The sequence below is a fragment of the Macadamia integrifolia genome, chromosome 9, assembly GCF_013358625.1.
Source record: "Macadamia integrifolia cultivar HAES 741 chromosome 9, SCU_Mint_v3, whole genome shotgun sequence".
Taxonomy (NCBI): Eukaryota; Viridiplantae; Streptophyta; class Magnoliopsida; order Proteales; family Proteaceae; genus Macadamia; species Macadamia integrifolia.
Genome location: NC_056565.1, coordinates 35,361,327 through 35,382,633, shown reverse-complemented (window position 1 = coordinate 35,382,633; position 21,307 = coordinate 35,361,327). Strand labels below are relative to the sequence as shown.

The window sequence follows — 21,307 nt, the reverse complement described above, 5'->3', positions numbered from 1 at the left end:
AATGGATGTCACAAAAGTGGCGTAATCTGGACTGAGGCCATTAAGAACATAGAGACAGAGATATTCATTACTCAATGGCTTACCCTCAACAACCAATAAATCAATAGTTCTTTTGATTTTAAGAAGATAGTCATGAATAGATGAGTTGCCTCATTTAGTATTTTGAAGCTGCAATTGAAGTTGCATAATGCAAGTAGTGGAGGAGGTTGAATAATGGTGTTCCAGAGTACTCCATATGTCTTGAGATGCTGTGCAGTCAATAATCTATGCATGAACAAATTCAAAAAGTGAGGAGATCAACCAGCTCACAAGGTGCTGATGCCAGCGTTGCCAAGTAAGATAATTAGGATTCAGAGAGGTCACCATGTATTTGTGCTACTTGTGGGAATGATCTCCGATGTGCAGGAAGAGGAGCCAATGACATGACCATGGAGATCATAACTCTTCAAAATTGAATTGGAAGCACCACAGTTAATAATTTGAATCCGTTAGTTCAATGTTGATGAAGTTGTTGAGGGAGGGAAGACCAGATCCGGGGTTGGGAGAAGAAGATGAGATGGGAGGTTGGGTTTGTTCCAGTTGAAACCCGAGGCTCTAATACCTTATTGATAGAGGAGCATGTTATGTGTCTTGAATTCTTGACCCGGTTCGAAGATTGACATGCTCCGATATATTTTGGTGGTGACTTGTACGACCTGATAGATAGGCCTGACTTAGAGGAGCATATATATGTTATAATATCTTCTTGTACAATTAAGTGAGATTTTGAGATTTTCAAATTAAGGTTTACATGGGAGATTTCATGTTGCAAGTTCGCGTTTTCTTGAGAGATGTCCACAATCCTTCCAGGATCGACGATGCAGTACTTTAATTTCATAAGATTATGAAGTGAATTCTAAAATCACATACTTATAATATAAACAAAATATATCAACTGGTGATTTCTATTGATATTTACCATATTTACACAAAAAGAATGTTTTAACATCTTGATCATAATTACCGTTATGCCCCTATAGGGCTACATCTGTTAGGTACAAAAAGAATAAAAAATAGAAGATGATACTCCCATCCTCAGCATGCTCCAAATGCACAATCATCGTACACGCATCCATCCTCGTGCGCAACCAGCTCCTCATCCTAGAGGTCACGTCCGTAGAGAGCCAGGACCTCGATCACAGTTTTCAAAGGATTTCCTGAATCAACTTCTAAAAAGGGGCAACAATGGGAGGTGAGCTTCCACGAAGCCTGGTGAGGGGTAACACACACAAGCAATCATGACAATCGAAGAAAATGTAATAGTATAAATATTCATGCCCGACCACATCAATATGAATGCAATTATATGAGTGCAATGACATGATCCATTTATTATCAAGCAATTCTAAGCAACAATTTCTAAGTCCAAAGGGGGTATAAGTGCTACTGCAACGTAGTTGTTATCCCCAGTCATGAATATACGTTCTCAGTCCTTAGGGATACTAGCTAGTTGCGAGTCAGGAGCGTGCCGGTTCTGGAACCACATCGTTACCCGGCAAACCCCTATTAATAACCATCCTATAATACCACTACACCGAATCAAACATCGCATGTAGGGTATACTCGTCACCGAATCAAACATTGCGTGAGCGTCTGTCACGACGCTGGAATCTTCGCACCTCAGTCGCCAGAAATCATCCCCAACCACGGACCGTCGGACGAGAGGATTAGCCAATATGTAAACCCCTATTGGCAAGGGTTGTAGCACCAGGGTGATTATCCTAGCCCAATGCATTCTAATATGCCATAACCCAATTCAATCACACTCATACACACACACTCACCCTGAGCATACAGTGCCGCCGGCACCAACCGTTGGCCACCCTGCACCCCAGTCACACACACACTCTGAGCATGCAATGCTGCCGGCACCAACCGTTGGCCACCCTGCACCCTCTCCCCACACAAACACACACACACACTCACCCTGAGCATACAATGCCGCTGGCACCAACCGCTGGCCACCCTGCACCCCAGTCTCTACATACACACGCACACACACCCTGGGCATACAGTGCCATAGGCACCCACCACAGGCCACCCTGCATCCCAGTCACACACACACATACACAATCATAATCCACATTCTCATGCCACATCAAAACTTTACATAAGGAATGATATAATAATATGCAAAATGATAAAATTCATCAACATATGAATTATGATACAAGAATTCCATAAAAACACACAAAATCCCCTCACCTCGTGTTCTAGATGGCGGTAGATAGTTGATGGTTTTGTGTTACGTATTCCCGTCATTTCTTGGTTCTACTCTTAGGATACATAGTGTTTTTAGGTTATTCGGTTATTCATAGAGGAGTGGGACACTAAGACTCGTGCCCCAAATAAAAGGATTAAAAATTAACTTTAAAATGGTTCACCGGTGGATGCTCACCGGTAGATAAATCCGAAAGGAATGCACATCCTGTAATATTTTCACCGGTGGATGGTCCCTGCCTTTACCAGCTGGTCGGTGACCATCAGCCGGTGAAGTTAATAATCGGGGTTTTCTTACCCAGATCAGCCCTATTGGCCCTGTGGCCCCTGTGTATTGTGGTGGAAATGCGTATTTTTTAGTGGGGTGTCATTTCCCAACCCCATTCCTCCCTTCTCCCTCTTTCGTATAGTTTACAAATTGGGTTTTGTGATTTTAGGGTTGGTTTTCATGTGGGGCATCCTCACACACTTAACTTAGCTTAGGTTTAGTGAAATTAGTGAGTGGATCAACATAGGGTTTCAAGATACACCCAATTTCCCCAATACACAAGTCTAGGTTAAGCTAAATTGGGGAGGACTTAGGTTGATCTCATGGAATGGTCATTAATGGCTCATGAAATCACTCTCACACACCATACATAGGTTTAATTTCATTTTTCCCAACTTAGGATTAGGTAAGGATGTTAGGTCATAGTGGATTTGTTCAAATTGCCAAATCCTAGGGTTTTGGGTAGGGGTTTCATAGGGATTTGTCCTTAGACCCAAGGTTAAGTGAATAACCTTGCCAATGTAGGTCTCTTACTCTAATTTCCTCCTCCCATTATGTAGTCTTTATGGTTGGGTAGGTGGGATTTGGTTGGGTCTCCATTACTTCCAATAAAGAGTGAAATGGGAAGGAGAGAGAGAGAGAGAGAGAGAGAGAGAGAGAGATTTATGTGTGTGTGTGTGGAGAGATGAGCATATGGGCTTACCTCAAGAATGGAGTCTTATCCTTCCTCCTTCCTTCCTCCCTTGCTCTCCTTCTCCTTCTTCTTCCTCTTCTTTCTCCCTTTCCTTGTTTCTAATTTGGTAGGAGAAGAAATGAATGGTAAGAGCCCTATTTATAGCCACTTAAGTCCCACTAAGGGCTGTTTGGGGAATTAATGGGTTTTTCCCCAATACGGGGTTATTCCTCTATTCGGCACTAACGGCCCACTTCGAGATGTCCCGCCACATTAATCAACTCCCTAACACATTGTTCCATCAATGTGGATGGGTTTGGGGTGCACGATCGTGAGGTCTCGGGTTCCACGGTGAGATAACCCAAAACTGGCCTGTGCACTCACCGTATGGTGTTCCCCGGTGGATGCTTCATCCGTCAGTGACCATCAACCGGTGAATGCTGAACTGGTCACTTTGTATGGAGATCTCTCCTCAGTTTGAGTGGGGCTTTCTCCAGGGTTTCTAGTGTGTGTGAGGTTCAACTGACCTTTCCCTTCGGGTCTGGAATCCCTTCCAATTACTTAAGCATGGGTAGCAGGTGCAAGTGGGGTTGCCCTTCCTTCCTTGGCAAAAGGCGGATGCAACCTAGTACTCACTGGTACTGGTGTCCTCCGGTGTCGCACCTGAACATTAAAATTGGAAGTTTTAGGGTTCGAGTATAACATTCCCTCTTCCTTACAAGAAATTTTATCCCCGAAATTTGTCATACCTGGTGATCCAAACAACTGAGGATATTTTTCTTCATTTCCTCCTCATGTTCCCAAGATGCTTCTTGTTTTGAGTGATTCCTCCACTTGACTAGTACATAAGAAATAGTCCGATTGCAGAGAATGTGGTCTCTTCGGTTAATGATTTCTTCTGGTTGTTCTACATACTTCCAATCAGCGTCAAGTTCCAAGGGTACATGTGTCAAAATATGAGCTGGATCGGAAACGTACTTCTTGAGCATGGAAACATGAAATACGTTATGAGCTCCTTCTAATTCGGGTGGCATAGCGACCCGGTAAGCTACTGTTCCGACTCGACTCAATATCTCATAAGGTCCCATGTATCGAGGACTTAGCTTTCCCTTCTTGCCAAACCTCTTCACTCCTCTCATTGGGGAGACTTTCAGAAAATTTTTATCACCCACCTCAAACTCTAGGTGTTTTCGTTTAACATCCGCATAGTTTTTCTGTCTTGATTGACCCGCCTTAATTCTCTCCCTAATTACATCCACTTTCTCACAAGTGGCTTGGATCAGTTCTGGGCCTAGGATCCTCCTTTCTCCAACTTCATCCCAATACAAAGGCGTTCTGCATTTCTTACCATACTGGGCTTCATAAGGTGCCATGCCTATAGTAGCTTGGTAGCTAATGTTGTAGGAGAACTCTATGAGTGACAAGTGCTCATCCCAACTATAGCTCATATCCAACACACAAGCCCACAACATATCCTCTAGGGTTTGTATAGTCCTCTCTGATTGCCCATCTATCTGTGGATGGAATGCCGTGCTGAAATTCAGTTGTGTCCCCATTGCTTTCTGTAGACATTTCCAGAAGTTGGAGGTGAATCTGGCATCACGGTCGGAGACAATGCTTGCCGGTACACCGTGTAATCGGACAATTTTGTCAAGATACAGTTGAGCCAACTTTTCCATGGAGTAAGTAATTCTCATAGGGATGAAGTGGGCCACCTTGGTCAGTCGGTCTACAATTACCCAGATTGTGTCATTCCCTTTTTGAATACGCGGCAATCCTGTGACAATCCATGGTAATGTTTTCCCACTTTCATTCTGGTACGGGTAGGGGTTGTAATAAGCCATGTGGCCTTTGCCTTTCTGCTTTGATCTGATGGCAATTCAAGCACCTGGCTACATGGGTCGCTACGTCAGTTTTCATGCCACACCACCAATAGGACCTTTTTAAATCCTTGTACATTTTTGTACTACCGGGATGGATGGAGTAGGGTGAACTGTGAGCTTCTTTCAATATTAATTCCCTCATCTCTTCATCCTTTGGTACGCAAAGTTTGTCCTTGAACTTGAGGACCCCATCTTTAGTCAACTTGAAATTTAAATCTTTTTGTCTTCCTTCTTTGATATCACTTACTATTTTCTGAAGATCCTCATCCAGTACTTGGGCGGCTTGGATTTTCCCCACTAACGATGGTTGTATCATAAGTGCAGCCAAGGTCACTGCCACCTCATTCATTAGTAGTTCCAAATCCATTGTTCTAGCTTCCTCAATTAGCTGTTCATTCACCGTCAAGGCTGCTAGGGATAGAGTCTGAGACTTCCTGCTCAATGCATCAACCACTACGTTGGCCTTCCCCGGATGGTAATGGATGGTGCAATCATAATCCTTCATCAGTTCCAACCATCTTCTTTGTCTCATATTCAGCTCCTTTTGGGTGAAAAAGTATTTCAAACTCTTATGATCGCTGTAGATCTCACTCTTTTCCCCATATAAATAATGTCGCCAGATCTTTAAAGCAAAAATGACCGCTGCTAACTCCAAGTCATGAGTGGGGTAATTCTTTTCATAGTCCTTCAGCTGTCGAGATGCGTATGCTACAACCTTGCCATTTTGCATCAACATACAGCCTAAGCCCAACTTGAATGCATCACTATATACTACCATTCCGGCGTTGCCTTCTGGAATAATAAGTACTAGAGCTATTATTAATTTCTGCTTCAATTCCTGGAAACTTTCTTCACATTCCTTAGACCATTCAAATTTCACTCCCTTCCGTGTTAGTCGAGTCATACGTCCAGAAATGCGTAAGAAATTTTCAATGAACCTTCTGTAGTATCCCGCTAACCCCAGGAAGCTACGAATTTCACCTACATTCTTAGGTGCCTCCCATTCTACCATAGCCTCTACCTTTCCAGGATCAACTTCAATGCCCTTCTCTGAGACAACATGCCCTAAGAAATGCACTTGTGTAAGCCAAAACTCACATTTACTGAATTTTGCATACAACTGCTTCTCTCTCAATCTCTGAAGGCCAAATCTCAAATGGGTAGCATGTTCCTCCCAGCTCTTCGAATAAACCAAAATGTCGTCGATGAACACGATGACCAAGTTGTCTAACATATCGTGGAATACTCTATTCATCAACTCCATGAACACTGCAGGGGCATTGGTTAGTCTAAATGGCATAACTAGGAACTCATAGTGTCTATAACGGGTCCTGAAAGCTGTCTTCCTAATGTCAACCTCTCTGATCTTGAGTTGATGATAACCAGATCTGAGGTCAATTTTGGAGAACGTGGTTGCACCTTGCAATTGATAAAAAAGGTCATCGATTCTGGGCAACGGATACCTATTCTTGATAGTCAGTTTATCGAGTTCCTTGTAATCTATGCATATTCTCATACTCTCATCCTTCCTAGCAAAGAGTACTGGTGCTCCCCATGGGGACACACTAGGTCGGATGAACCCTTTCTCCAATAAATCTTGTAATTGTTCCTTCAACTCCTTCAGTTCTGAAAGTGCCATCTTATATGGAGCTTTTGATACAAGTGCTGCCCCAGGAATCAGATCAATAGTGAATTCAGTCTCCCGGTCCGGGGGTGGTCCAGGTAAGTCGTCAGGAAAGATGTTTGAGAATTCTCTCACTACTTCTATTTCCTCTACCGACTTGCCCTCCTTAGTTGTGTCAATCACAGATGCCAAATAAGTCTCACATCCTTGCTTTAGTAATCTTTTCAGTTCAAGTGCAGATATCACTAGTTTCTTGGACTTCTTGACTTTTCTCCCTTTGTAAACAAACTCACCTCCTTCTCGAAGTTTGAATACAATTTTCTTCTCAGCACATAAAACACATGCCCTATAGGCAGATAACCAATCCATACCTAAGATAACATTGAAGTCACGCATCTCTAATTTAATCAAATGAGCAATCATGTCCCGTCTACAGACTTGAATAAGACACGGCTCATAAATCTCCTCTAATCCTACCTCACTCCCAGTCGGTGTGCTAACTACTAACTTGTGTGTTAACATTTTTGGCTTGATATTCATCTTAGCGGAAAAAGTGGGGGATACAAATGAATGTGATGCATCAGTATCAAACAAAACATATGCAGGGGTCATTGATATCAACAAGGTACCTGTGACCACTCCAAGCGATGCCTCTGCTTCCTTAGTAGTCAGTGCAAACACTGTCCCTTGCAGTCTAGCTCCCTGTGGTGCCTGAGCCGGACGGGTGGCGGATAGTGGCTGCACTGATCTGGCTGGTCCTACATAGGGGTCACCCGGTTTCCTCTATGAGCAATTCCTTGCAAAGTAATCCGTTTGCTGACAGACAAAATACCTTAAGGGGATCGTCTGAGACTGTGCTACCATGGGTCTAGGTGGTGGTGGTGCTTGTCCTATTTCTGGTCTTCTATACTGACCTGAGGCTGCACTAGCATATGTCCCCTTACCGAACCTGCTAGGTGCCATTGTCCTCTTCCTTTGTATGGCATGATAGTTCTCTCTTTGTTTGTCCTTAATGGATTTGGCAGCCTGAACCACCTGGGCATAATTGTGGAGGTATTGAGCCACTAACATAGCTCCTATAGCGGGTCTTAACCCTTTCTCAAATCTCTTCACCTTTGCCTAATCCCCCTTTAAATGCTCAAGTGCAAAGAAGAACAACTTCTCAAAATCTTGTTGATATTCTAATACAGAGTTGGACCCTTATTTCAGCTCCATGAACTCTGTTTCCTTCCTCTCCCTCACACTGTCTGGGAAGTAGTTGTTGTAGAATGCCACTTTAAAGTGTTCCCATGTGAGGTTAGGTTGTAGGGCCACTAGGATAGGTTCAATGGACTTCCACCATGCATTTGCCTCATTTTGTAGTTGGTAGTCGACACACATCAGTTTCTGTTCTTCAGTGAGGGTCATTACCTTAAATGCCTTCTCTATTCCCTCTACCCATTTGGTGGGTGCCAAAGGGTCTTGCGCAATCCCACCAAAGTAGGGAGGCCTAAACTTCTGGAATGTCTCCTTCACTTTCACATTGTCCATAGGTATAGGCAGTATGGCTTGGCTCTGTGGTGTTATTTGCCCCTGTATTAGTGCTGCATCAGGTCATGGGGCATAATGTACATTGGAGCCTTCTGGGTGGGTTGTGTGGTGAGCCATTGGTGCTGGGACTTGTTGTGCCTGGGGAATAGTGGTAGGAGCAACGTTAGGTACTGGCTGTGTCTGTGGTGGAACAGCCTGTGCCTCTCGAGTCTGAAACACAGCATTGATCTGTGCATTTAGACCCGTCATAAACTCCAGTTGCTGCTGTTGCAACCCTTACATCATCACATTTTGTTGCTGTTGTAGTCCTTGCAACATGTTGCCCATAATTGACACTACATCCTGGGCAGAAAGTATAGGTGGAGCAGGAGGGGTTTCCTGTGCTGTGGTATCGGGCACCTCTTCCCTACTTGGTTCCGAAGTCAGTGGCTGACCCATAATAGATGTAGTAGCACGGCGTGGCCGTTTAGGCGGCCGTCCCACCTGTGTTTGGGATTTTCTAGGAGCCATGTGAACCTTCCTGTATAAGAGGTAACATAGGCAACTTAGTACAACTGAGCATGCATATTCAAGTCTTTTTATGTACTAGGCTCAGACACCCACATCCTTCATGTCCACATATTGAGGGAAGGAAATATGTAAAATGGAACCACACATATAAAGAAAAGAAAATAAATTCTCACCTTTTTAACTTCACCGGTGGATGCTCACCGGTGGATGGTAATTATTTCACCGGCCAGCCGGTGAACACTTTTACTGTCTTTTAAAAGGGCTGGCCGAGAACTCCCATTTTCACCATAACCTCTTCCTTTTCTTGCCAAGAACGATTGGAGAGCTCTCCCAAGGTTGGAAGAACATCATCCGGTGATCTTTGCCGCCAATCCATGCCATATTCGCGCAAGAGGTAAGGTTTTCCTTCATTTTGCTAGATTTTCCATTTTCCCCAAATTTTCTTCTCTGTGAAACCCTAACTCGGGATTTATGTGAAATTTCTTGCATTCTTTTCAAATGTGCCTTTCCTTTTGTATGCACTTAGTTGGATATGTATATTTGTTGTGTTTGTATGCAACCATGAGTTCTAGAAGAGACACACGCAGTCGAAAAGTTGCAGGACAGATTCCAGCTTCTCCAGAACCCAACTTTGATAGATTTTGGTTTAACTCTGCGGAAAGTGCATAGAAATGGGGGATGTTTGGAAGTAAACTTTTAGATTCCGGGAAGGCAATATTGCATGGTCAGATGCCTTCCTTTGGTATAGCGAGGCGGTTCCAGGCTCTGGGTTGGTCACCCCTCTTGGACCTAGGGGACAGATGTTATCCTTGCTTGGTCCAAATGTTCTTTTACAATCTGAGGGGCGAGGAAATGGGGGAGAATGATTATCGTCTCACGAGCCGAGTTATGGGAGTAGACCTCTCCTTCACCACAGCCGAGTTTGGTGCTATTACTGGGATTTCAAGCGCCGGGGAGAGTGTATATTGTGCTCCCAAGACTAGAAGGGGAGCCTTCATGCCCCAAGATAGTTTAGATGAGATGTGTCGGCAGTTGACTGGAACCACTGGTGGATGGACTAGGTTCAGTCGCTTTAGGACCACGCCCAAGGTGCTTTGTAGGGTAGTTCAGTTAAACTTATTACCAGCTGGAGGTCATTTCAATGAAGTTTCTCTTCTCCAGGCCTATGTTACCCTTTGCTTGTATGTGGGTCTCCAGATCAACCTCCCATACCTATTGATGCGGCATATGGCATACCGGGCCAAGTACCCAAAGGACGGAAATTTGCTTTACGGAAATCTCCTTACTAGTATTTTCGTACACTTTGGGGTCCCCTATGCTTATGAGCCTACAGATGGAGCCAAGAGGTATCCTTTCGATTTACACTCTTTAGTGAAGATGAAGGTTGACCCTAATGATGGTAGTGATGCTGAGGGGGTGCCGGTAATGGTCCCTATAGGAGGTGACTAGGATATGGATATGGAAAACGACGAGGAGGCCGAGGAGAGCGAGGAAGATGGGGAGGATAGGGAAGATGATGGACCTCCACTGCGTTAAGGCCATAGGGGAACTACCCCACCTCCTTACACTTCATCTCAATATGCCGGTGGTGCTTCTTCTTCGACCGCACCAGGTGATGCAGTGGGTTGGGATCGGGTGATGCAGGTTATGGAAACAGGTTTTCGGGGTCTGAATACCCGTCTAGACAACATTGATGATAGGGTCAGTCATTTGGAGGTATGGATCCATAGGTGGGACACTTACTTCGGGCTAGCAGATACTACAGTTTCTTTAGTACCACCCAGTGATCCACCCTAGCAGTAGTTTTTCCTAGGTCCTCTAATCTTTCAGTCTTGTTCTTAGGATTGTGATCCTTTTGTGTTTTATTTGTGTTATTAGTGTTATTAACCTGAGAGTTATTCAGCAGGTAGTTATCGTCTATGTAATTTGTTCCTAGTTAAGTCTTGTATTCTCCTCTCTCAAAGTTGTAAGCTGAATTTGTTATTAATGAAATTATCAGTGTTATCGGCTTCATTCTTCAACTTGTCTCCTATGTGTGAACTATGATTTATTTACTTATCTTTAAGCTTTTATTTATAACCTAATCACCAGTAGTCCTAACATTTCATAAGTTTATAACTTAAAGCAGAGTATCGCGCTTTGATACCACTCGTCACACCCCACCTCCACTCACCTGAAGGCTGGCGACATGGACAAGCACACGTGTCCACAATCCATCCAGGATCCACGATGCAGTACTTTAAGTTCATAAGATTATGAAATGAATTCTAAAATCACATACTTATAATAGAAACAAAATATATCAACTGGTGATTTCTATTGATATTTACCATATTTACACAAAAAGAATGTTTTCACATCTTGATCATAATTACCGTTATGCCCTCATAGGGCTACATCTGTTAGGTACAAAAAGAATAAAAAATAGAAGATGATACTCCCATCCTCAGTGTGCTCCAAATGCACAATCATCGCACACACATCCATCCTCGTGCGCAACCAGCTCCTCATCCCAGAGGTCACCTTCGTAGAGAGCCGGGACCTCGATCACAGTTTTCAAAGGATTTCCTGAATCAATATCTAAAAAGGGGCAACAACGGGGGGTGAGCTTCCACGAAGCTCAATGAGGGGTAACACACAAGCAATCATGACAATCCAAGAAAATGCAATAGTATAAATATTCATGCCTGACCACATCAATATGAATGCAATTATATGAGTGCAATAACATGATGCATTTATTATCAAGCAATTCTAAGCAACAATTTCTAAGTCCAAAGGGGGTATAAGTGCTACTGCAACATAGGTGTTATCCCCAGTCATGAATGTACGTTATCAGTCCCTAGGGATACTAGCTAGTTGCGAGTCAGGAGCGTGCTGGTTCTGGAACCACATCGTTACCCGGCAAACCCTATTAATAACCATCCCGTAATACCACTACACCGAATCAAAAATCGCATGTAGGGTATACCTGTCACCGAATCAAACATCGCGTGAGGGTCTGTCACGACGCTGGAATCTTCACACCTCAGTCACCGGAAATCATCCCCAACCACGGACCGTCGGACGAGAGGATTAGCCAATACATAAACCCCTATTGGCAAGGGTTGTAGCACCAGGGTGGTTATCCTAGCCCAATGCATTCTAATATGCCATAACCCAATTCAATCACACACACACACACACACTCACCCTGAGCCTACAGTGCCACTGGCAGCAACCGTTGGCCACTTTGCACCCCAGTCACACACACACTTTGAGCATGCAGTGCCGCCGGCACCAACCATTGGCCACCCTACACCCCCCCACACAAACGCACACACACTCACCCTGAGCATGCAGTGCCGCCGACACCAACAGTTGGCCACCCTGCATCCCAGTCTCTACATACACACGCACACACACCCTGGGCATACAGTGCCGTAGGCACCCACCACAGGCCACCCTGCATCCCAGTCACACACACACACACATGCATAATCATAATCCACATTCTCATGCCACATCAAAACTTTACATAAGGAATGATATAATAATATGCAAAATGATAACATCCACATATGCATTATGATAGAAGCATTCCATAAAAACACACAAAATCCCCTCACCTCGTGTTCTAGATGGTGGTAGATAGTTGATGGTTTCGTGTTTTGTGTTCCCGTCATTTCTCGGTTCTACTCCTAGGATATATAGTGTTTTTAGGTTATTCGATTATTCATAGAGGAGTGAGACACTAAGACTCGTGCCCCAAATAAAAGGATTAAAAATTAACTTTAAAATGGTTCACCAGTGGATGATCATCCGCCGGTGAATTCACCGGTGGATAAATCCGAAAGGAATGCACATCCTGCAATATTTTCACCGGTGGATGGTCTGTGCCTTCACCGGTTGGCCGGTGACCATAAGCCAGTGAAGTTAAAATTGGGGTTTTCTTGCCTAGATCAGCCCTATTGGCTGTGTATTGTGGTGGAAATGCGTCTTTTTCAGTGGGGTGTCATTTCCCAACTCCATTCCTCCCTTCTCCCTCTTTTGTATAGTTTACAAATTGGGTTTTGTGATTTTAGGGTTGGTTTTCATGTAGGGCATCCTCACACACTTAACTTAGCTTAGGTTTAGTGAAATTAGTGAGTGGATCAACATAGGGTTTCAAGATACACCCAATTTCTCCAAATACACAAGTCTAGGTTAAGCTAAATTGGGGAAGACTTAGGTTGATCTCATGGAATGGTCATTAATGGCTCATGAAATCACTCTCACACACCATACATAGGTTTTAATTTCATTTTCCCCAACTTAGGATTAGGTTAGGATGTTAGGTCATAGAGGATTTGTTCAAATTCCCAAATCCTAGGGTTTTAGGTTGGGGTTTTATAGGGATTTGTCCTTAGACCCAAGGTTGAGTGAATAACCTTGCCAATGTAGGTCTCTTACTCTAATTTCCTCCTCCCATTATGTAGTCTTTATGGTTGGGTAGGTGGGATTTGGTTGGGTCTCCATTACTTCCAATAAAGAGTGAAATGGGAAGGAGAGAGAGAGAGAGAGAGAGAGAGAGAGATTTATGTGTGTGTGTGTGGAGAGATGAGCATATAGGACTTACCTCAAGAATGGAGCCCTAGACTTCCTCCTTCCTTCCTCCCTTGCTCGCCTTCTCCTTCTTCCTCTTCTTTCTCCCTTTCCTTGTTTCTAATTTGGTAGGAGAAGAAATGAATGGCAAGAGCCCTATTTATAGCCACTTAAGTCCCACTAAGGGCTGTTTGGGGAATTAATGGGTTTTTACCCAATACGGGGTTATTCCGCTATTCGGCACTAATGGCCCACTTCGAGATGTCCCGCCACATTAATCAACTCCCTAACACATTGTTCCATCAATGTGGATGGGTTTGGGGTGCACGATCGTGAGCTCTCAGGTCCCACGGTGAGATAACCCAAAACTGGCCTGTGCACTCACCGTATGGTGTTCACCGGTGGATGCTCCATCCCCCGGTGACCATTAGCCGGTGAATGCTGAACTAGTCACTTTGTATGGAGATCTCTCCTCAGTTTGAGTGGGGCTTTCTCCAGGGTTTTTAGTGTGTGTGAGGTTCAACTGACCTTTCCCTTCGGGTCTGTAATCTCTTTCAATTACTTAAGCATGGGTAGCAGGTGCAAGTGGGGTCGCCCTTCCTTCCTTGACAAAAGGCGGATGCAACCCAGTGCTCACTGGTACTGGTGTCCTCCGGTGTCGCACCTGAACATTAAAATCGGAAGTTTTTGGGTTCGGGTATAACATCACCCATGGATATATCACATCACATTGGTTTGTGAATCACTTTAAATCTCTATGTTGTCTTTCTATAATTTGTTCGTTTTTCTTCATCTTTCTTGATGTTTGTTCTAACAGAACCTAAATTTGATTATGAAGAGCCATTAATGGATCCTTCTAATCATGACAGTGGAGATGTGGGCGAGGATGTAGAGGAGGAGTATACTAGCAATTCCGGCACACATTGTTTAGCCTTTAGCCTATTCAAAGTGTCCTAATGTTATGGTAAATATACTGCAAGTATGGTTGATGACGTCCGAAGATGATAATACTCTAAGGAGCAAAGGCAGGGATGTATTCCATATAGTTGACAGTCGGGATCGGAGACTCAACCACTGAACCCTAAAAAGATGCATCGTTATGGATTTTATTGAGTATCTACCTTTGTCCATATTTCCACCTCAGCCCACCTTGCCACCAGAGCCATCTATCCACCAAAACCACAATATGCTTACCCTTCCAAGCCGAACCACTTGTTGTATGGACTTATAGTTAGGGGTATAGTTGTCACAGTGCCATGACAAACCAAGGCAGTGGAGGGTTGTCTAAGCGCTTAGGCGCGAAGGCCCTCGCCTCAAGGCGAACAAGTGTTATTTTTATTTTTCCTATTTTTTAACGTTATTTAATAAGCTATATATACCTTGTATCATAAAAAATGAAGATTACGCAACATCAAGTCATTAAAAATAAACAGTTAGCCATATTAAATCATAAAAAATTAACATTAAGTCATATTAAGTTATAAAAAATCAACATTTAGAGAAATGCTCTTGTTTTATAATAAGTTTGACTGGTCAAATGATTTTATTTTTACATTTGACTTTTTGTATTAGTTATAATATAAAACCAGCTTTCCAACAAATCTAAGATTACTTAAATCTGAGTTGTAAAGACAAAGTTATGCTCCAGTCAAACTTATTTTCAAGTGCGCAAATGCTATTAAAGTCGCTTGAATGAAAATAATTTTATTGATATAAAAAAAAAGATTATTTTACTGGACTTTTGGTTTTTAGCAATGTTTTAACATGATAGAATTTATAAAATTTTCATAATTGAGAAAAACCCCAGCATGTAGAAGTTGAAAATCATCCCTAAAACCAAAATTCAGTCTTTGTTCTTGGACTAGGGGGTTGACTTTTTATCCTTTTGGAATATTATTTTTAAACTATTTTTATTGGATTCAAATAGGGGGTATTTGCTTATTTATGAATAATATCTTAAGTAAAAAACATTTACTTAAATTATATTTGGCATAAATAAGAGACAAAACCCAAGGCGACATGCAGTACAACATGGCGACTGTTGCCTAGCCCCTAGGAAAACTGCCTGGATGCCTAGTCGTCGCTTAGACAACTATGGTTAGGGGAGTCATAGTTGGAGCCTACCTATTGGAGATAGTAGTTAGACTAGTAGAGCAGTATGCCATCTTTCTTCCAACAGTTTTGGTTGCCCACTCCAGTAGAGTTCCAATAACATTATGTACAAGATAGAGGGGATAATGATGACGACTTTGACAATGAGTACCACTGACTGTCGACTCTGCTCGTAAGGCATCAACATAGTTAAACTTCAAATCTCTCTCCATCTCAAATTCCAAACCTTTCTCCATCTTAAACTCCTTTTTTTTTTTTCTTATTTTTATTCAAGTGTTTGAGAGGTTCTACATTCTTTCTACTATGAAATGATTGGGAGGTTTGTTTTTGGGTTACTTGCATCATAAGTCCAAAGTGTTAAAATTAGGATTCCTGGTCAAAAGTCGTGAAGCTTGCATTGTACCAAAGAAGAAAAAAAAAGGTCTTGGTTTGAGTTGGGGAAACCCTACAATGGTTTGTTATTTTGGGCCAAATCCTGGAAAACCTACTGATTCTGGTAGAAAAATAAAAATACTCAAAAACAGTAAAATAAAATCCCTGTAATGAGTCATGAGCAGGGTTTCAAAAAGCATTGAATCGGATTGGTAATCACCTGATTCACTTTAGAATCGACACTCACCAATCCTGATTTTCATTGAGTTGAATCGACCGATTTTTTATTAAATAGTCAAAAACAGGGGAATATTGCATGAATCCACTTGATTCTAGGTTTTTCTACACTGATTCAGACCAATTCCAATCCTTTGTTACCGCTTCATTCACCGATTACGAGTTTTAAAACCTAGTTGTGAGACTAATGACTAATCCTGTATTCCTATTTGAACCGAATAGAATCCTATCATCTTCTTTCTAGTTTCTTCCCCTTGGCTATTCGAGTCTCCTGCTACTACAGCGTACAACCTACAACTCTTGGGGCCAAATCTTATCTCTGTCTCTGTCTCTCTCTCTCTCTCTCTCTCTCTCTTAATGTTGTAATTTGAGTTCCTTTCAAATCTCTATCCTGTAAGATTGGTTTAATTGATGTTTCATGACTTGGTTGAATTTGACAGTCATAGTCGATTCTAAGTATCAGAGCCATTTAAGATTTTGTGTCAGGTTTCAAGCAATTCAGGGGCTTTAGTTCGATTATTTAACCAAGATGTGCGGGTCAGCACACAATACTCAATTTGCCCTAACCATTTGGGCAAACCGCAGATGGTTTAAGGTGTTGTTTGGTTTAAAACTCTTGATAGAACTATTATCGTTTCTTTGGGGTGGTAATATGTTTAACTATTGATTTTCCTTAACCCTGCATGCTTGCGTGGCTCTATGCCAAGACACAGACATGCCTGAAAAGACCTTTCCACATTCCATTGGCATGTGTGTTTGTACAATGATTGTGCTAGTAGACAGTTCCTTTGCCCATATTTAACATTTGGGCAAAAGCACCTTTTTGGTCTAGCGTAGGAAATGCAAAACACACAGGCCAGCGGGCCAAGAGAGCACAAGGGGAGCAATATTTCTATTGGAAAATTAACTTTGCCCGCTTATGTGGCTCTACCCTTAGACATTGGTGGGTGTGAAAAGAACACGCTGCCTCTGAGCAGCTTCTCAATGGCATATGTGTTGGGACGATGGCTGCGGGACAAAGCTCTTTCGTCCTATTTATATTTTCTACCTGCTTGCTTGCTTCTATGCCTAGACACAAGCGGGGATGAAAAGAATGGGTTGCCCCATGTGTTGAAGATGCTTTCGCATTGGTCTGTGCACTGACGTAGTGGCTATACAAGCGGATTGCTTGACCAATTTTAAATTTGGTCAAGAGCGGTCCTTGCATCAAACATAAGGGTAGGCTGTAGACAGTAGGCACACCCAGGCGGGGCACGATGGTTATCGCATGCCTAAAAAAGATATCGACACGTTACTCACTTCTTTATTCAGATGCTAAACGTGCGACCCGCACATGATATCCAGACCCCTCTTCCCTCCTCCCTTGTGGGCACTTTGTAAGGTTTTCATTCCTTCCTTGGTAGAGGTTGAAGGTTTGGAGCAATCAAACCAAACAAATCGAAGTGAAATTTTCTGGAGTTCCCATAACGGCGGGTAACATTTCTAAGTTTCTCTGCAACATCACCCATTTCTCTAGCTTTAGTTCAAATTAGGGTTTTTGGAATTTCTTTACTCTGTACTGCATGCTTCTGTCTCTCTTAATTTCTCCACTTGGTCCTGTGCCTGCATTGCTCTGCTTAGTTAATCATCTTCTAATGCTTGTTCCTGCTTATGCTTACTATGAATATGTGTGTATTCTTATCTTGATTAGAGTCTGGTTCCCTTAACATTTGCTGAAGCCAGATGGAGGAGTCATCATTCTTTGACCAGATGATCAGTCGCCTCCGCACTACGAGCAAGTATGTGTTCATTCTTATGCCTTTCTTACTTTGTTGCCCATTTAGTTTAACATTATTCACTCTCTGGAAAGAGCAAGCTATTCTTTATCCCAATTAAAATCTTGGCTTCTTTTCTTTTTTTTTTTTTTTAAATATTTTTAAAGCTGATTAATAAGGATATCCAAAGAAAAATTATTTTTTGATCCATTTTTTAGTGTAAGGAGAGATTGAAAAGCTTAGAGATGCACTTGAAAGATGTACCCTGGTCTGAAAGTGGGGTTTCTTGTTATTCTTCAATTGCGTAATATGAAATGTTTAGATTTCGGACGGTGGGGGTGGGTGATTTCATGGGGGGAAGGCAGAAATATTTTTGTTCATGTTAACAGATTTGAACAATTTTGTCAATTTTACCAGATCTTGAACCACGGTGAAACAGAAATATTTCACCAATTTCAGTAGATTTTGCTGAAATTTCAATTATTTCTTCCATTAGTGTAGTATTAAAGGACTTTACACAAGGTTTAAAAACTCATAAGTGGGTATCAAATTGGTATCTATTGATTCCGATTTTAATAAGACTGAAATCAGCCGAACTGAGTTGGACCAAGTTGGTCAGAACTCATTCATTCCCAATCGGTGGTGTTGATTGGGATCAGGGTCGATCATTCCTTGTCAAATTGGCCAATTCTGCTGATTCAATTCTATTTTTGAAACCTTGTCCATTCCTGAGGGAACCTGCTTCTTTCTTTTCTCGTGACGAAGTTCTCCCTATAAATTTTAGGTATTATACTGGTTACCCAAAAGACTTTGGGCCCTCGCGGGTTATTGACTTTACGTCAGAGCGAGAGTTTGTGCAGCTCCTGCATGAAGGTCGTCCCATGGTTGTTGCATTTACTCTCAGGTATTTGCTTTCCATTTCAATTCTTCACATCTGGCTATGCATTGTCTTTATTTATCACAGAACTCATCTCAGCTGCTTTGATCTACTTGTTTGCATGTTATTTGCAGGTGTGCCTATACAAAGCATCTTGATAAAGTACTAGAGGAAGCTGCGGCTGAGTTTTATCCCCATATAAAATTTATGTGTATGATTCCAATTTCTAACCTTGTTGTACCAAAAAATTTATCAGGCATGCTATTCGAAGGCCATGCTATTGACAGGTTTGAGTGTTGTTACATGTTACAGTGATATTTGTTTACTATTCTGCTGCAGTGTTCCATTAATAGTATTTCTTCCCATACGAAGAGGGGGATTCAATCCTTACTGTATTGTTTTGTCAAGTATATACCCATGTACCCCTGCAAATGTTCTTGTGGATAAAATATTTGCTTTTGCCATTTGTTTTCAGCTGGAATAATTGATTTTTCATTTTGACATATTTTATGTTTTCGTCTAATTGTTAATCATTTTCCCTGGGAATGATAAGTCACATGGCCAGAAGCATACTTTCTCTCACTAATTTAAGTTTTTTAATTGTATGTCGATTAAACCGATTAAACCTATAAAGAAAAAGCACACACATCACTAGAATGCCTGACTTTCACATGCTGATCGCATCACCCTTACATTGACTCTTCCTATGATTTCATTCTGGTTGAATGTCCAAAATATCCTGGATTTTGTGTAACACGACAACGGAAAGACTATCCCTTCATTGAAATATTTTACAGCCCAGAACAAGTATGTTTTGCTTCTCTTCCACTTAATTCTTATGTGTTCTCATAAAAAAATTTCATTTTTATGTGCTGTTCTTCTATGGATGGCACTTCACCTATTTGTTTGTTTCTCTTTCCATCATTTGGTTGAAGGAACTTTAGTTTTTTTTTCAACCAATTTAGGGTGGTGGCCATGCTAAAACAAATGTAGTACTCTATGCATACAGTGACGAATGAAGGCATCCTTCAGTATAAAAGGCTTTCCCATTACGTGTGAACTTGTGTTGTGAAAATCTATTTGGTACCACACAGTGACACAAGTTGGTTGTAATCTGAAGATCCAGTTACTGATCATTTTAAGTATTCACCAGCTCTGCTGCTTGCCTGGCCACGGTCCTTGGGTCTCAAGGCATGACAGATGGCAGGCTCTTTTGGCAGTGCTGATTGGTTGAAAATGGACTCAGTTCTTATTCAAAACTAGTTCTTAAAGTCTTTAGCTTTGTCTTAGCTGCAGGTTTCTTGGTTTTGCGTCTGTTATAATTTCTAATGCAACATTCTAGTTGCCACTTGACTTTATTTATTGACATTTAGGGGTAGAAATCACTGCTAATGTATTCTCTATCGCAATTAAGTTTTAACATAAGAAATGTCCTTGTTACAGGCTGTGAACCAAGGGAGGGTTGTGGATCCTAATATAACAAAATACTCAGTCAAGGTTTTGCCTGTAAGTTCTGAAATTCATTTGCAATTTTATCAATCAAATCTCGTCAGGTGTCTGCATTGGTGTAGAGATGGACCAAATTTTAAATATTCTTGTGTACTTAATATTATTAGCTCTGCGCCCTCCCTTAAAACATAAATGAGTAAAGAGCAATGCTGTAATATTTTCCATCCAGAAAAAAAGGAGATTTTTTTTTAATTAATATGGTTCCTTTGATGATTAGGAGGTGAACTCTTTCAAGGCTCTTCTCAAGATGAAAAGACTAGGAAGAGTTGACAGAAGTTAAAGAATCAGTGTTTCATAAATGTGTGACTGCTGTTTAAATGTTCTTTCTCTAATGGTTTCCCTCCCAAAGAAATCTTAAAAACAACTTAAAAATTAAGAATTGTTCTGATTCTTCTGAATTTCATTATTCACATCTCTTGGGGTGTCTTATAATGTGTATCACTTGATCCTCTGCAGTTCAATTATGATCCCAGTGCGTATGGATGTAGGGAGTTCTTCAAGCGACATGGTATAAACTTGTCGACTCCAAACAGCTAAGAAATGAGTTCATCCCCAATGTTTTGTTCGATAGGAAGGATCCTTTGCAAATACTGGCTTTCTTAGAGTGTTGAAATACATCCAATCTAGAATGTCCCAACATAACCTTTTTGAGCCTGCAATTGGTGATTCGCTGCCTGCAGAAAACAGCTTGGTTCTGCTATTTAATATTTGATCTGTAGAGTAATAATATCTATGCAGAAGTCGGTTAAGCTTTGTTCACATCATTGATTGTGCCATTCAGGTTTTAAATAGTGCAATTGAGGTCAGCCACTTCGGACGCAAATGACCTAGTGTGTACATTGAATTGAACTTAATAAGAGGTGTTTTAAGAGTTCATCTATTTGTATCCAAGAAGGTTACAAACCTAATCTGTAGTCATGCATTTTTTTATTTTCTTTCTTAGAGGATGAAGTGTTATTTAGAGGGTCTGTAAATTCGCAAGGACCCTCGTCTCTTCCTCACTCTGTTCACACATTCCTTCCTAAAACTAGAGTTGTTAGCAACGCCAGTGGTAAGGCTGATAGAAGGCCTGGTGAAAGTTCTCACGGGCCTGTCAACTGCTTGGTGAAGATGGTGTTTCTCTCCTTTTGATCTTT

At 41.8% G+C, this 21,307-nt stretch overlaps 1 protein-coding gene across 1 annotated transcript in view; it reads left to right on the top strand.

The window, feature by feature from the left end:
- The window catches only part of LOC122089157, an 83,716-nt gene extending 62,669 nt beyond the window's left edge, over nt 1-21,047 (top strand). The window contains exons 3-8 of the mRNA XM_042658662.1: nt 17,722-17,809; nt 18,570-18,689; nt 18,797-18,872; nt 19,380-19,469; nt 20,106-20,168; nt 20,628-21,047. Coding sequence (XP_042514596.1) covers nt 17,754-17,809; nt 18,570-18,689; nt 18,797-18,872; nt 19,380-19,469; nt 20,106-20,168; nt 20,628-20,708 — 486 coding nt within the window. The 5' untranslated portion in view covers nt 17,722-17,753 and the 3' untranslated portion in view covers nt 20,709-21,047. The remainder of the gene's footprint in view (nt 1-17,721; nt 17,810-18,569; nt 18,690-18,796; nt 18,873-19,379; nt 19,470-20,105; nt 20,169-20,627) is intronic.
- The last annotated feature ends 260 nt before the right edge of the window (nt 21,048-21,307 follow it).